The sequence below is a fragment of the Pseudophryne corroboree genome, chromosome 2 (genome assembly GCF_028390025.1).
Source record: "Pseudophryne corroboree isolate aPseCor3 chromosome 2, aPseCor3.hap2, whole genome shotgun sequence".
Classification (NCBI taxonomy): domain Eukaryota; kingdom Metazoa; phylum Chordata; class Amphibia; order Anura; family Myobatrachidae; genus Pseudophryne; species Pseudophryne corroboree.
Genome location: NC_086445.1, coordinates 41,985,156 through 41,999,774, shown reverse-complemented (window position 1 = coordinate 41,999,774; position 14,619 = coordinate 41,985,156). Strand labels below are relative to the sequence as shown.

Here is a 14,619-nt window from a genome sequence, read left to right as displayed (position 1 = left end):
TTATCCTATACAAACAAATAGTCTTTACAACTTACGGACACATTTTTGTTGGGAGTATAGCAACAGCTCCTGTCTGAGTATTACTTGTGTAGCAGTATAATAGAGGAACTGTAGGTGGCGCTGTAACAAATGGTCACTACTGTAACGTCTCTTTAATGTGACTGTGTACTCTTTTGTAATGAAGTTTATTTCACATTCAGTGCAGGTTTTTCTTTCATTGTGAATGTTTGTCATTTTGTGGATATGAATAGATCTTGCGGTGAGAATGGGCCCAGTAAAGCAGATGGCTTTTCTTGTAGTCTTCTATTAAGCAGCGTTAATTATTTTAGACGACAATATAAAACTTTTCCCTCTAATTAGGCGGTGTGACATTCATTGTTGCTGAATAAACAATATTTTTATTTCAACTGCATGTGTGTCTATGTTGCACAGCGCATGTGTCTGTGCGCACAGATTCACATTTGTGATTCAAACTCAAAATGTTTTGGGTGATTCCGAGGTGGTGACAAGGAGGTGGCTAAAGAAGGTCCGTATTATGGGCGCATTATGACAGTGTCGCAAACATGTCACTGAAGTCTGTGCAAAAACGCTCACGAGCAGGGCCCTCTTCCCTCATGTGCTTTTCCTTCTCTTACTTATACTATCATCTACTCCATACAGTACAATGGCATCTAGCCCTAGGTTTCTGCCATTCTAATTCTTATTTCAGTGTCATGACCGCTGATGCAGTAATGTGTATATACCATGTGCCTGTCCTGCATTGTATATACTGCAAGTTGCTGTTTTCTTGTTGCGCTCAGTTGTTTATGTACTTTGTTCGGCGCTGCAGAACCCTTGTGGCGCCATATAAATAATAGTTCACATTGGAGGCCATACTCTGACGGAGAATCTGCACCTAGCATGTGGCTGGTCCATGGTGGGACTGATGGGTGCATATAAAGCGACATCTGATGCAGACAATGGGCGCCTCAGTTCCTGCACACGCAGACGCGCGGCTGTACACCAGGGAGGGGCTTGTAGCAGCATTTGCATAAAGTCACAGTAGTAATTCCTGCAGAAAATGCAGACACAGACGCTGCAGAGTCCGACTCAGAATCAGCCTCACTGTGTGCCCACATTTTATGCAGATCTGCACAGTTAGCACGCTGCACAATGGTTAGTATTGCTACTTCACAGCTCTGAGGTTGCGAGTTCAATTCCCAGCCATGGCACATCTGTGCAGAGTTTGCATGTACTTCACCAAGTTTGCGTGGGTTTCCTGTGGGTGCTTCGCTTTCTTCCCATACTTCAAAAAGCTATTGGTACTGTAGGTTAATCTGCTTCTGACACAGAGCTGATTCTCTAAAGAGGAGTAATAACCGACATACTGTAAGGGAGCGCAGTGCGCATTTAGGATTCCGAAGAATCAAGAGTCTCCTACAAAATATTCTCTCCCCGTATGTCTTCTAGCCCCGGGAGAATAAACATTGCTTCCATATAGGGTACAGCTTATGCCAATGTCCAGGTGGCTTCCCTCCCACGTGTGCGGATAATCTGCAGAAGGATGCAAGAATCCAGTGAGGACAGGCTGAGCGTGGGAGCGGATCCCACGCGCTGCCCCAGTCTCCCGGCACATCCGTGTGTCTCAGCGCTAACACCAGGGATATAGAAGAGATTTTATTTCATATAAAATATACATACAATTATGGCTGTGTCTCTTTTTCCTTTTAGATACGGCACATTTGTGGAAATACGAGTCCAGGAGGCTCTAGGTGCTTGAAGTTCAAGTGCCAGCATGCCTAAAGACTGAATGGCTGGCAGGGCTTGCTGGGATTTGTAGTTCCACAAATTAACTTAACATGGGTGTTTTTTTTGTCATTACCCTGGCACACGCTGCCCAACTGTTGACAGGAAGAACCCCACCACAGAGGGCTGGCTTGCCCCAGATATTATGCCCTCTACTGACCGGCCGGAGAATGCAACGCTGCAGTCCTGCCTGGCGCAGTAACAGTGCAGCACACACAGGAACGGGTGGCAGATGATGCAGGGCTGATAAACTGATGTTACGAGGTTCGTGGTCATCATCCCACTGCGCTAATCTGGCTTCATGAGAACTGGTTATTCTGCCAGAGCTCAGATGTGCAGAGTGGGTGCTATGCTTGTAACGTGTACACCAGCAGCTGAACGGACATAACTACAGTATATAGCATTACAGTGTACATAATGTGCTGGATGTACTGCCTTACCTTACCATGACATCTACTTCCAGCCCAGACGTCTCATGTTCTAGCGCCTTTCTAAAAGACATTAAGGTGTTTTCTGGTGCGAGCTGCAATGAAGAACAGCGAGACATTAGGAAAAAGGGATTTGGGTGGACAGTCTGTAAATTCAGACCCAGATTGATCAAGCGTTGGCAAGTGATAAAGTACCAGCCAATCAGCTCCGGTCATTTTTTTACTGTCACAGCCCGTGACATGGCAGATAGGAGCTGATTGGCTGGTTCTTTATCACCGTGCTATGTATCACTCTCCAAGGCTTGATAAATCTGGGCCTCAGTCTAGAAGACCAGCTCACAATAGGACAGCCTCCAGATTAGGAGCTGTGTGGAGTTTGTATATTCTCCCTGTACTTGCGTGGGTTTCCTCCGGGTACTCCGGTTTCCTCCCACAATCCAAAAATATACTGGCAGGTTAATTGGCTCCCAACAAAATTAACCCTAGTGTGAATGTGTGTACATGTGGTAGGGAATATAGAGTGTAAGCTCCACTGGGGCAGGGACCTCTGTAAATAGGCAAATATTCTCTGTAAAGCGCTGCGGAATATGTGTGCGCTATATAAATAACTGGTAATAATAAATAAATTACACGAAGCAATGTTTTCAATATCAATCTCTATGGTTAAGTACACAAATCAACTTTAAAAATAAAAACATAATGTGCTGCGTGTTCTAAGAAATGGCAACGCCAATATTTAGTATCTGTCCTGGCCGATATTTACGGTGGCATAGCTTTAGAACAACACAAAGAAAACAACAGACTAAACAGGACGCAGAGAAGGGTGAGGGGGTTGGGGAACTCCCTGTATCTTAACGGGAGAGAGGAGGCGAGTCTCTGGCGGGGGACGGCATCCAGTGAATGAAGAGCACATAGAGTCAGAGTCACTGGAAGGGACTAGAAATAAGAGACGACGAAGAGTTGAAGCAAGGATAGTGCTTTGGAGGAACAGGAGGACGGAGGGCCCTGCCCATGAGAACCTACGTACTAAGGGGAAGGGTGAGCAGTATAAAGGAAAATGAGACATGCATGAGTGTTTAAGACAAACTGACGTGGGAACAGGTGAGTGAGCGTGACGCAAGGGAGGAGGATGTTGCAGTAGTAGAGGCAGAAGATGACGAGGACGTGGAAGGTGTTTGTGGCATCAGGTGTGAGAAAGGTCCTGATATTAGAGATATCGTGGAGATAAAACAGACCGTTGAAAACTTAATTTTACTTCCAATATGACACCTTTTCTCCAAAGCGGTTAGGACTATGGGATACCGTACTTAGCCAGAATTGGGGGCGGGGGGGGGGGGGGGGACGACCGTGCAATAAGGTCATTGCCCTATGGGAACAGATACAGCTCCTGAGCACTGCGCCGGAACAGAAAATGCCCTGGGTGACCGCAAGCCCTGCACTCTGTATACGAGAAACGTACCTCGCTGCCGCGGCTGCAGCTTTTCATATAGGTTTCATTAGACAGACTGCTCTCAATCTTCATCATCTGCAAGTCCTTGTGCCTGAGCTCTCAGATAATCACTTAGGCAGGCGCAGTAACAGACCGCAGGGGGCGGGGAACGAATCCCCATAAATTAAACAGACAGTCTGCGGCGTCTCCCGAGGCTTGTATCAAGAACACGCGCTATGGTAATACCGTGCGCTACTAATTGCAGACATCATTTAAAATTCATTAAACCTCCCAGCATACACTGTGGGCTCCGTTACTTTACATTCAGTCTATAAATGCAAGAAAAACGCTCTCACTGGGGGCTGCCAATTTCAGCCGCAGCCTAATCATTTACTAGGAACGAGTCACATCACTGAGGCCGCAGCCTAATCATTTACTAGGAACGAGTCACATCACTGAGGCCGCAGCCTAATAATTTACTAGGAACGAGTCACATCACTGAGGCCGCAGCCTAATCATTTACTAGGAACGAGTCACATCACTGAGGCCGCAGCCTAATAATTTACTAGGAACGAGTCACATCACTGAGGCCGCAGCCTAATCATTTACTAGGAACGAGTCACATCACTGAGGCCGCAGCCTAATCATTTACTAGGAACGAGTCACATCACTGAGGCCGCGGCCTAATAATTTACTAGGAACGAGTCACATCACTGAGGCCGCAGCCTAATAATTTACTAGGAACGAGTCACATCACTGAGGCCGCAGCCTAATAATTTACTAGGAACGAGTCACATCACTGAGGCCGCAGCCTAATAATTTACTAGGAACGAGTCACATCACTGAGGCCGCAGCCTAATCATTTACTAGGAACGAGTCACATCACTGAGGCCGCAGCCTAATCATTTACTAGGAACGAGTCACATCACTGAGGCCGCAGCCTAATAATTTACTAGGAACGAGTCACATCACTGAGGCCGCGGCCTAATAATTTACTAGGAACGAGTCACATCACTGAGGCCGCGGCCTAATAATTTACTAGGAACGAGTCTCATCACTGAGGCCGCAGCCTAATAATTTACTGGGAACGAGTCCCATCACTGAGGCCGCAGCCTAATAATTTACTAGGAACGAGTCACATCACTGAGGCCGCAGCCTAATAATTTACTAGGAACGAGTCACATCACTGAGGCCGCAGCCTAATCATTTACTAGGAACGAGTCACATCACTGAGGCCGCAGCCTAATCATTTACTAGGAACGAGTCACATCACTGAGGCCGCAGCCTAATCATTTACTAGGAACGAGTCACATCACTGAGGCCGCAGCCTAATCATTTACTAGGAACGAGTCACATCACTGAGGCCGCGGCCTAATAATTTACTAGGAACGAGTCACATCACTGAGGCCGCAGCCTAATAATTTACTAGGAACGAGTCACATCACTGAGGCCGCAGCCTAATAATTTACTAGGAACGAGTCACATCACTGAGGCCGCAGCCTAATCATTTACTAGGAACGAGTCACATCACTGAGGCCGCAGCCTAATAATTTACTAGGAACGAGTCACATCACTGAGGCCGCAGCCTAATCATTTACTAGGAACGAGTCACATCACTGAGGCCGCAGCCTAATAATTTACTAGGAACGAGTCACATCACTGAGGCCGCGGCCTAATAATTTACTAGGAACGAGTCACATCACTGAGGCCGCGGCCTAATAATTTACTAGGAACGAGTCTCATCACTGAGGCCGCAGCCTAATAATTTACTGGGAACGAGTCCCATCACTGAGGCCGCAGCCTAATAATTTACTAGGAACGAGTCACATCACTGAGGCCGCAGCCTAATAATTTACTAGGAACGAGTCCCATCACTGAGGCCGCGGCCTAATAATTTACTAGGAACGAGTCACATCACTGAGGCCGCGGCCTAATAATTTACTAGGAACGAGTCACATCACTGAGGCCGCGGCCTAATAATTTACTAGGAACGAGTCTCATCACTGAGGCCGCAGCCTAATAATTTACTGGGAACGAGTCCCATCACTGAGGCCGCAGCCTAATCATTTACTAGGAACGAGTCACATCACTGAGGCCGCAGCCTAATAATTTACTAGGAACGAGTCACATCACTGAGGCCGCAGCCTAATCATTTACTAGGAACGAGTCACATCACTGAGGCCGCAGCCTAATAATTTACTAGGAACGAGTCACATCACTGAGGCCGCGGCCTAATAATTTACTAGGAACGAGTCACATCACTGAGGCCGCGGCCTAATAATTTACTAGGAACGAGTCTCATCACTGAGGCCGCAGCCTAATAATTTACTGGGAACGAGTCCCATCACTGAGGCCGCAGCCTAATAATTTACTAGGAACGAGTCACATCACTGAGGCCGCAGCCTAATAATTTACTAGGAACGAGTCACATCACTGAGGCCGCGGCCTAATAATTTACTAGGAACGAGTCACATCACTGAGGCCGCGGCCTAATAATTTACTAGGAACGAGTCACATCACTGAGGCCGCGGCCTAATAATTTACTAGGAACGAGTCTCATCACTGAGGCCGCAGCCTAATAATTTACTGGGAACGAGTCCCATCACTGAGGCCGCAGCCTAATCATTTACTAGGAACGAGTCACATCACTGAGGCCGCAGCCTAATAATTTACTAGGAACGAGTCACATCACTGAGGCCGCAGCCTAATCATTTACTAGGAACGAGTCACATCACTGAGGCCGCAGCCTAATAATTTACTAGGAACGAGTCACATCACTGAGGCCGCGGCCTAATAATTTACTAGGAACGAGTCACATCACTGAGGCCGCGGCCTAATAATTTACTAGGAACGAGTCTCATCACTGAGGCCGCAGCCTAATAATTTACTGGGAACGAGTCCCATCACTGAGGCCGCAGCCTAATAATTTACTAGGAACGAGTCACAACACTGAGGCCGCGGCCTAATAATTTACTAGGAACGAGTCACATCACTGAGGCCGCGGCCTAATAATTTACTAGGAACGAGTCACATCACTGAGGCCGCGGCCTAATAATTTACTGGGAACGAGTCACATCACTGAGGCCGCGGCCTAATAATTTACTGGGAACGAGTCTCATCACTGAGGCCGCAGCCTAATCATTTACTGGGAACGAGTCCCATCACTGAGGCCGCAGCCTAATCATTTACTAGGAACGAGTCACATCACTGAGGCCGCAGCCTAATAATTTACTAGGAACGAGTCACATCACTGAGGCCGCAGCCTAATCATTTACTAGGAACGAGTCACATCACTGAGGCCGCAGCCTAATCATTTACTAGGAACGAGTCACATCACTGAGGCCGCGGCCTAATAATTTACTAGGAACGAGTCACATCACTGAGGCCGCGGCCTAATAATTTACTAGGAACGAGTCACATCACTGAGGCCGCAGCCTAATAATTTACTAGGAACGAGTCACATCACTGAGGCCGCAGCCTAATCATTTACTAGGAACGAGTCACATCACTGAGGCCGCAGCCTAATAATTTACTAGGAACGAGTCACATCACTGAGGCCGCAGCCTAATCATTTACTAGGAACGAGTCACATCACTGAGGCCGCGGCCTAATAATTTACTAGGAACGAGTCACATCACTGAGGCCGCGGCCTAATAATTTACTAGGAACGAGTCACATCACTGAGGCCGCGGCCTAATAATTTACTAGGAACGAGTCTCATCACTGAGGCCGCGGCCTAATAATTTACTGGGAACGAGTCCCATCACTGAGGCCGCGGCCTAATAATTTACTAGGAACGAGTCACATCACTGAGGCCGCGGCCTAATAATTTACTAGGAACGAGTCACATCACTGAGGCCGCGGCCTAATAATTTACTAGGAACGAGTCACATCACTGAGGCCGCGGCCTAATAATTTACTAGGAACGAGTCACATCACTGAGGCCGCGGCCTAATAATTTACTAGGAACGAGTCTCATCACTGAGGCCGCAGCCTAATAATTTACTGGGAACGAGTCCCATCACTGAGGCCGCAGCCTAATCATTTACTAGGAACGAGTCACATCACTGAGGCCGCAGCCTAATAATTTACTAGGAACGAGTCACATCACTGAGGCCGCAGCCTAATCATTTACTAGGAACGAGTCACATCACTGAGGCCGCAGCCTAATAATTTACTAGGAACGAGTCACATCACTGAGGCCGCAGCCTAATAATTTACTAGGAACGAGTCACATCTCTGAGGCCGCAGCCTAATAATTTACTAGGAACGAGTCACATCACTGAGGCCGCAGCCTAATAATTTACTAGGAACGAGTCACATCACTGAGGCCGCAGCCTAATAATTTACTAGGAACGAGTCACATCACTGAGGCCGCAGCCTAATAATTTACTAGGAACGAGTCACATCTCTGAGGCCGCAGCCTAATAATTTACTAGGAACGAGTCACATCACTGAGGCCGCAGCCTAATAATTTACTAGGAACGAGTCACATCACTGAGGCCGCAGCCTAATAATTTACTAGGAACGAGTCACATCACTGAGGCCGCAGCCTAATAATTTACTAGGAACGAGTCACATCACTGAGGCCGCAGCCTAATAATTTACTAGGAACGAGTCACATCACTGAGGCCGCAGCCTAATAATTTACTAGGAACGAGTCCCATCACTGAGGCCGCAGCCTAATAATTTACTAGGAACGAGTCACATCACTGAGGCCGCAGCCTAATAATTTACTAGGAACGAGTCACATCACTGAGGCACGAGTCACAAAACCTCTGTCCCCGCTGTGCATCAGCAGCGGGGGAAACGCTGACGTACGCTATTTTCGGATGTTCAGATGTTGCCCTATTGGCTTTGTGGAGCACAGGGAGTGGTGTGCACGCTTTAAATGCGCCAGAGGGAGAATATAAACCAACATTCACTGCAAAGATCACCGTATGGGACGCATTGCGCAGCCAACGCTAATTGGAGGGAACCACAGGTGGAACAGGTCTAGGACAACGTATAACTGGGTTGAGTAATAATCACCGGGACTTGAGAGTCCGCCCATACAGGTAGTGTCGCAATGGTTCCTTTTGTGGAACCACTACAGGGAATTAGCACTAACCAGCTCCTTCTGCCTACTCATCGCACGCCGTGTAAGTTACGGGTTCCTGTCACACAGCGCAAGTGCAAACGCGTTTCGCTAACTTCTGGTTGGAGCTCTCTGTTGCCTTCTCCAATATGGTTACCAACAATAAAGGTATAGGAATAGAATGAGGTGTATTTAAAAAAAATAAAAAAACACAACAGGTCACAAATGGAACAGGATCACAATGCTAACAAACATATTAGTCATGTGTATGGGAACACTAAAACAATGGTTTCTAGGGACGTACCCATTTACATGCAATTTACTAGCAGAACGCATGCAATTAATATCAGTGGTTTTAAGGTTGTACTCTCCAGCTCAATTGTATATTGCAGTATCACTCCCCTTCCTCTAGGTGGCACTGTCGCCCTTCCTGTGCACGCCAACAACCAACATCACCTGAAAATTCCTAGCTGGTGACTTAACAGACCTAGGGGGTCATTCCGAGTTGATCGCTCGCTAGCTACTTTTTGCAGCGCTGTGATCAGATAGTCACCGCCTATAGGGGACTGTATTTTTGCTTTGCAAGTGTGTGAACGCTTGTGCAGCCGAGCGGTACAAAAAAAGTTTTGTGCAGTTTCTGAGTAGCCCAGAACTTACTCAGCCGCTGCGATCACTTCAGCCTATTTGTGTCCGGAATTGACGTCAGACACCCGCCCTGCAAACGCTTGGACACGCCTGCGTTTTTCCAACCATTCCCAGAAAACGGTCGGTTGCCACCCACGAACGCCCTCTTCCTGTTAGTCTCCTTGTGATCGCCTGTGAGAATGGATTCTTCGTAAATCCATCGATCCGCTTTGTACCCGTATGACGCGCCTCGGCATTGCGGTGCAGACGCATGCGCAGTTCTGTCCTGATCGCTGCGCTGCGAAAAACGGCAGCGTGCGATCAGGTCAAAATGAACCCCCTAGTTTGCCGTTTGTTTTGTACAGCCCTGTCTACTTATATATTAGCACAGCACAACTTAGAATTTACGGAAGGACACACAAACACTTAAAATTACGATTAACATGTGTTCCTTACCATAGGTGCACCTCCATGGCCAATAATCAGAGGTTTGGGCCCCAGCTCGTACTTCTGCATAATACAGGGTGAGGTTATGGTGAGGGGGACCAGATACAGTGCAATTACTACAGCCAAGTAGGCCAGGATTAGACAGACCTGGAACACTGGAGAAAGGGGATAGTGTATTATATAATACAGATATTACACTACGTGCTATATCCACCACTTACACACACCACTCACATGCACTAATATCTTACTACTCTGCGTCTGTCACCTACACCAACCTGTGGCTCTACAGCTGTTGTGAAACTACAAGTCCCAGCATGCCCTGCCACAGTTTTGCTATTAGCGAATGCTGGGATGTGTAATAGGCGGAGAGCCACAGGTTGGCCAGGCCTGCGGTAGATCATATTCAGCCAACCAATACAATGGGAATCCAGTCCCGTTACTGCTGTGTCTGGCGCACACGCACTCCTCTACTCAGCAGGAGACTCTTGTTCCTGTGAGTACTGTATGTCATTCTGCAAAGGGGAAGGTTAATGATGGTTTCATACTCACTGGCTTTTTCTGATCTTGCAAACTGACCAGCGATAATCCAGGCCAGAACAGTGATGGCGACCAGTGCCCCTATGTGCAAAAACGGAGCCGTCGCCTAGAAGGAAACAAAAGCTTTCTTTACTTGGCGCCATTATAAGCTCTAGTCCGTAAGGTTCTGCTGCACGCTTGTTACTATACAAAGCGGCTGCTTTTCAACGCGGTAAGCTTTGGGAGTCCCAGGTTAGGAAAACCCACTGACGTACTGGTGTGGGGGCAGACAAACTTAAGCATGCCTGTAACTTCAAAACCATGCTTATCTGCGGCTATCAATGAGGAACGAGTTTGATCAACATGGTACCAGGTTCTCACTTTCTGTAGGCCACAAACAAGACCCTGGAGTAACTGGGAAGCGCCAACACAGGTAGTGTAGCGGCATTGCACTAAATACTGCGACTTAATCGTATAGTAGCTGCATTCACAGCTGCCCACGGTGTGCCAGGGACACTAGGTTGCAAAAGGACTACCTTGGCGCATCTAGAACCACAGCGTGTGAGGACACGTCTGTATGTCCAGTGGCACCATACCATATATTCTATGCCACCAAGATATTATGAAAGGCTTATAAAGACTTTAATGAACTCAACAGGAGAACTCTGGGAGAAGACTACTCGTGTGGGGAAGAGAAGGAGACAACGGCACCTATACTGAATGACTAACAAAGAGACTTTATATCGTAAAAACAGTTAAAGTCTAACAAGAATATTTTACAGTCATCACTTAATAGTTAAATTACAAAAAAGACAAAATATAATGTTCGAGTCTCTTTAAATCCCTTATGACAACACTTGCTGTGAGAAGACAATGGGTTAATATAAGAACACTGGGAGGGGTCAGAGACTACTTGCACAGGTATACCCGCTATCTTCTGTTTGTTCAGGTTTATGTGATATGTATACGGAACTTACCTGGAAGGAAATTAATAGGACATTCCACTCTTCCTGCCACATCTGTTCTATAGACACCATGGCTATGACGGTGCCTACCAGAATAACGGCAACACAAGCCTGCAAAACAGGTGACAGAATTTCCGCTGAGGAGAGATCTTTATGGTGAAACATCAATACAACATTTCAGTCCACCAGAGATAGGACGTGGTGAGTGAGGGGTGACATCTGGCAATATCAATAATAATGTTGTAATAGAGTCAGGTGGTGGGGCATAGAGACAATGACTGAATTACACACATTTGTCCTTTATTTCTGTACTTCAATAAAAGGTATGAGGAGGGGCAGTGTATTACTGGTCAGTGTGACTCTGCATCTGTCACTGCGTTTTTCACAAGCTCCAAGTAAGGTATGAGGAGGGGCGGTGTAATACTGGTGAGTGTGACTCTGCATCTGTCACTGCGCGTTTCACAAGCTCCAAGAAAGGTAGGAGGAGCGGTGTAATACTGGTCAGTGTGACTCTGCATCTGTCACTGCGCGTTTCACAAGCTCCAAGAAAGGTAGGAGGGGCAGTGTATTACTGGTCAGTGTGACTCTGCATCCGTCACTGCGCGTTTCACAAGCTCCAAGAAATGTAGGAGGAGCGGTGTATTACTGGTCAGTGTGACTCTGCATCTGTCACTGCGCGTTTCACAAGCTCCAAGTAAGGTATGAGGAGGGGCGGTGTAATACTGGTCAGTGTGACTCTGCATCTGTCACTGTGCGTTTCACAAGCTCCAAGTAAGGTATGAGGAGGGGCGGTGTATTACTGGTCAGTGTGACTCTGCATCTGTCACTGTGCGTTTCACAAGCTCCAAGAAAGGTATGAGGAGGGGCAGTGTGTTACTGGTCAGTGTGACTCTGCATCTGTCACTGCGCGTTTCACAAGCTCCAAGTAAGGTATGAGGAGGGGCAGTGTGTTACTGGTCAGTGTGACTCTGCATCTGTCACTGCGCGTTTCACAAGCTCCAAGTAAGGTATGAGGAGGGGCAGTGTATTACTGGTCAGTGTGACTCTGCATCTGTCACTGCGCGTTTCACAAGCTCCAAGTAAGGTATGAGGAGGGGCAGTGTATTACTGGTCAGTGTGACTCTGCATCTGTCACTGTGCGTTTCACAATGTTAATACTCACCACGTTATTCTATACCCATATAACTGTATACCACAGTATATAATACACTATATTTTAACATCACTCCCCTCCAGCTTTAAGTATATGTTATAAGATATTTTACATGCATTTTATTGCATATTATAACATTATGTGTCTTATACTGGTAGTTTTTCACAATATAAGCCACCCTGCATGGGAGGCTCAGTGATCATGTAAGAGACTGATTACGAGCTGGAAATGACGGTTAACGTGATAAGTTACCAGTTCTTCCTGATCGCTTCCACTGGGCGGAGAATTACCTTGTGTAGCCAGTGTAAGTTCAGCTGTTGCCCCACAGCCACGTGACATAATGCCAAGATCTGCAACACAAAGCGCACACAATTAGCACAAAACTACTCTGATTAGAATCAGGGTACCAGCCATTCAGAAATGTATTAAGAAAGAAATACGCTTTCCTACTAAAAGCTGAAGTGTCGTTACATCCCATGCACGAGTGCTGTACTGCCAACAGAGTGCAGTACCTTCACCCTATCCATAGGAGTGCTGTACTGCCAACAGACTGCAGTACCTTCACCCTATCACAGGAGTGCTGTACTGCCAACAGACTGCAGTACCTTCACCCTATCCACGGGAGTGCTGTACTACCAACAGACTGCAGTACATTCACCCCATCACAGTAGTGCTGTACTGCCAACAGACTGCAGTACCTTCACCCTATCACAGGAGTGCTGTACTGCCAACAGACTGTAGTACCCTCACCATAACCACAGGAGTGCTGTGCTGCCAACAGACTGTAGTACCCTCACCCTATCCACAGGAGTGCTGTACTGCCAACAGACTGCAGTACCTTCACCCTATCCACAGGAGTGCTGTACTGCCAACAGACTGCAGTACCTTCACCCTATCACAGGAGTGCTGTACTGCCAACAGACTGCAGTACCTTCACCCTATCACAGGAGTGCTGTACTGCCAACAGACTGCAGTACCTTCACCCTATCCATAGGAGTGCTGTACTGCCAACAGACTGCAGTACCTTCACCCTATCACAGGAGTGCTGTGCTGCCAACAGACTGTAGTACCCTCACCATATCCACAGGAGTGCTGTACTGCCAACTGACTGTAGTACCTTCACCCTATCCACAGGAGTGCTGTACTGCCAACTGACTGTAGTACCTTCACCCTATCCACAGGAGTGCTGTACTGCCAACAGACTGCAGTACCTTCACCCTATCCATAGGAGTGCTGTACTGCCAACAGACTGCAGTACCTTCACCCTATCACAGGAGTGCTGTACTGCCAACAGACTGCAGTACCTTCACCCTATCACAGGAGTGCTGTACTGCCAACAGACTGTAGTACCCTCACCCTATCCACAGGAGTGCTGTACTGCCAACTGACTGTAGTACCTTCACCCTATCCATAGGAGTGCTGTACTGCCAACTGACTGTAGCACCTTCACCCTATCCACAGGAGTGCTGTACTGCCAACTGACTGTAGCACCTTCACCCTATCCACAGGAGTGCTGTACTGCCAACTGACTGTAGCACCTTCACCCTATCCATAGGAGTGCTGTACTGCCAACAGACTGCAGTACCTTCACCCTATCACAGGAGTGCTGTACTGCCAACAGACTGCAGTACCTTCACCCTATCCACAGTAGTGCTGTACTGCCAACAGACTGTAGTACCTTCACCCTATCCATAGGAGTGCTGTAATGCCAACTGACTGTAGTACCGTCACCCTATCCACAGGAGTGCTGTACTGCCAACAGACTGCAGTACCTTCACCCTATCCACAGTAGTGCTGTACTGCCAACAGACTGCAGTACCTTCACCCTATCCACAGGAGTGCTGTACTGCAAACAGACTGCAGTACCTTCACCCTATCCACAGGAGTGCTGTACTGCCAACAGACTGCAGTACATTCACCCTATCACAGGAGTGCTGTACTGCCAACAGACTGCAGTACCTTCACCCTATCACAGGAGTGCTGTACTGCCAACACACTGTAGTACCCTCACCCTATCCACAGGAGTGCTGTACTGCCAACTGACTGTAGTACCTTCACCCTATCCACAGTAGTGCTGTAATGCCAACTGACTGTAGTACCTTCACCCTATCCACAGGAGTGCTGTACTGCCAACTGACTGTAGTACCTTCACCCTATCCACAGGAGTGCTGTACTGCCAACTGACTGTAGTA

General features: G+C 47.5%; 1 protein-coding gene across 3 annotated transcripts in view; it reads right to left on the bottom strand.

The window, feature by feature from the left end:
* Positions 1-14,619, bottom strand: part of GDPD5 (glycerophosphodiester phosphodiesterase domain containing 5) — a 307,956-nt gene that overhangs the window by 38,307 nt on the left and 255,030 nt on the right. For all 3 annotated transcript variants that reach the window (XM_063951228.1, XM_063951226.1, XM_063951229.1), the window contains 5 exons: positions 12,718-12,777; positions 11,287-11,385; positions 10,343-10,436; positions 9,800-9,945; positions 2,226-2,308 (listed from right to left, as the gene is read on the bottom strand). In XM_063951228.1, coding sequence (XP_063807298.1) covers positions 2,226-2,308; positions 9,800-9,945; positions 10,343-10,436; positions 11,287-11,385; positions 12,718-12,777 — 482 coding nt within the window. The remainder of the gene's footprint in view (positions 1-2,225; positions 2,309-9,799; positions 9,946-10,342; positions 10,437-11,286; positions 11,386-12,717; positions 12,778-14,619) is intronic.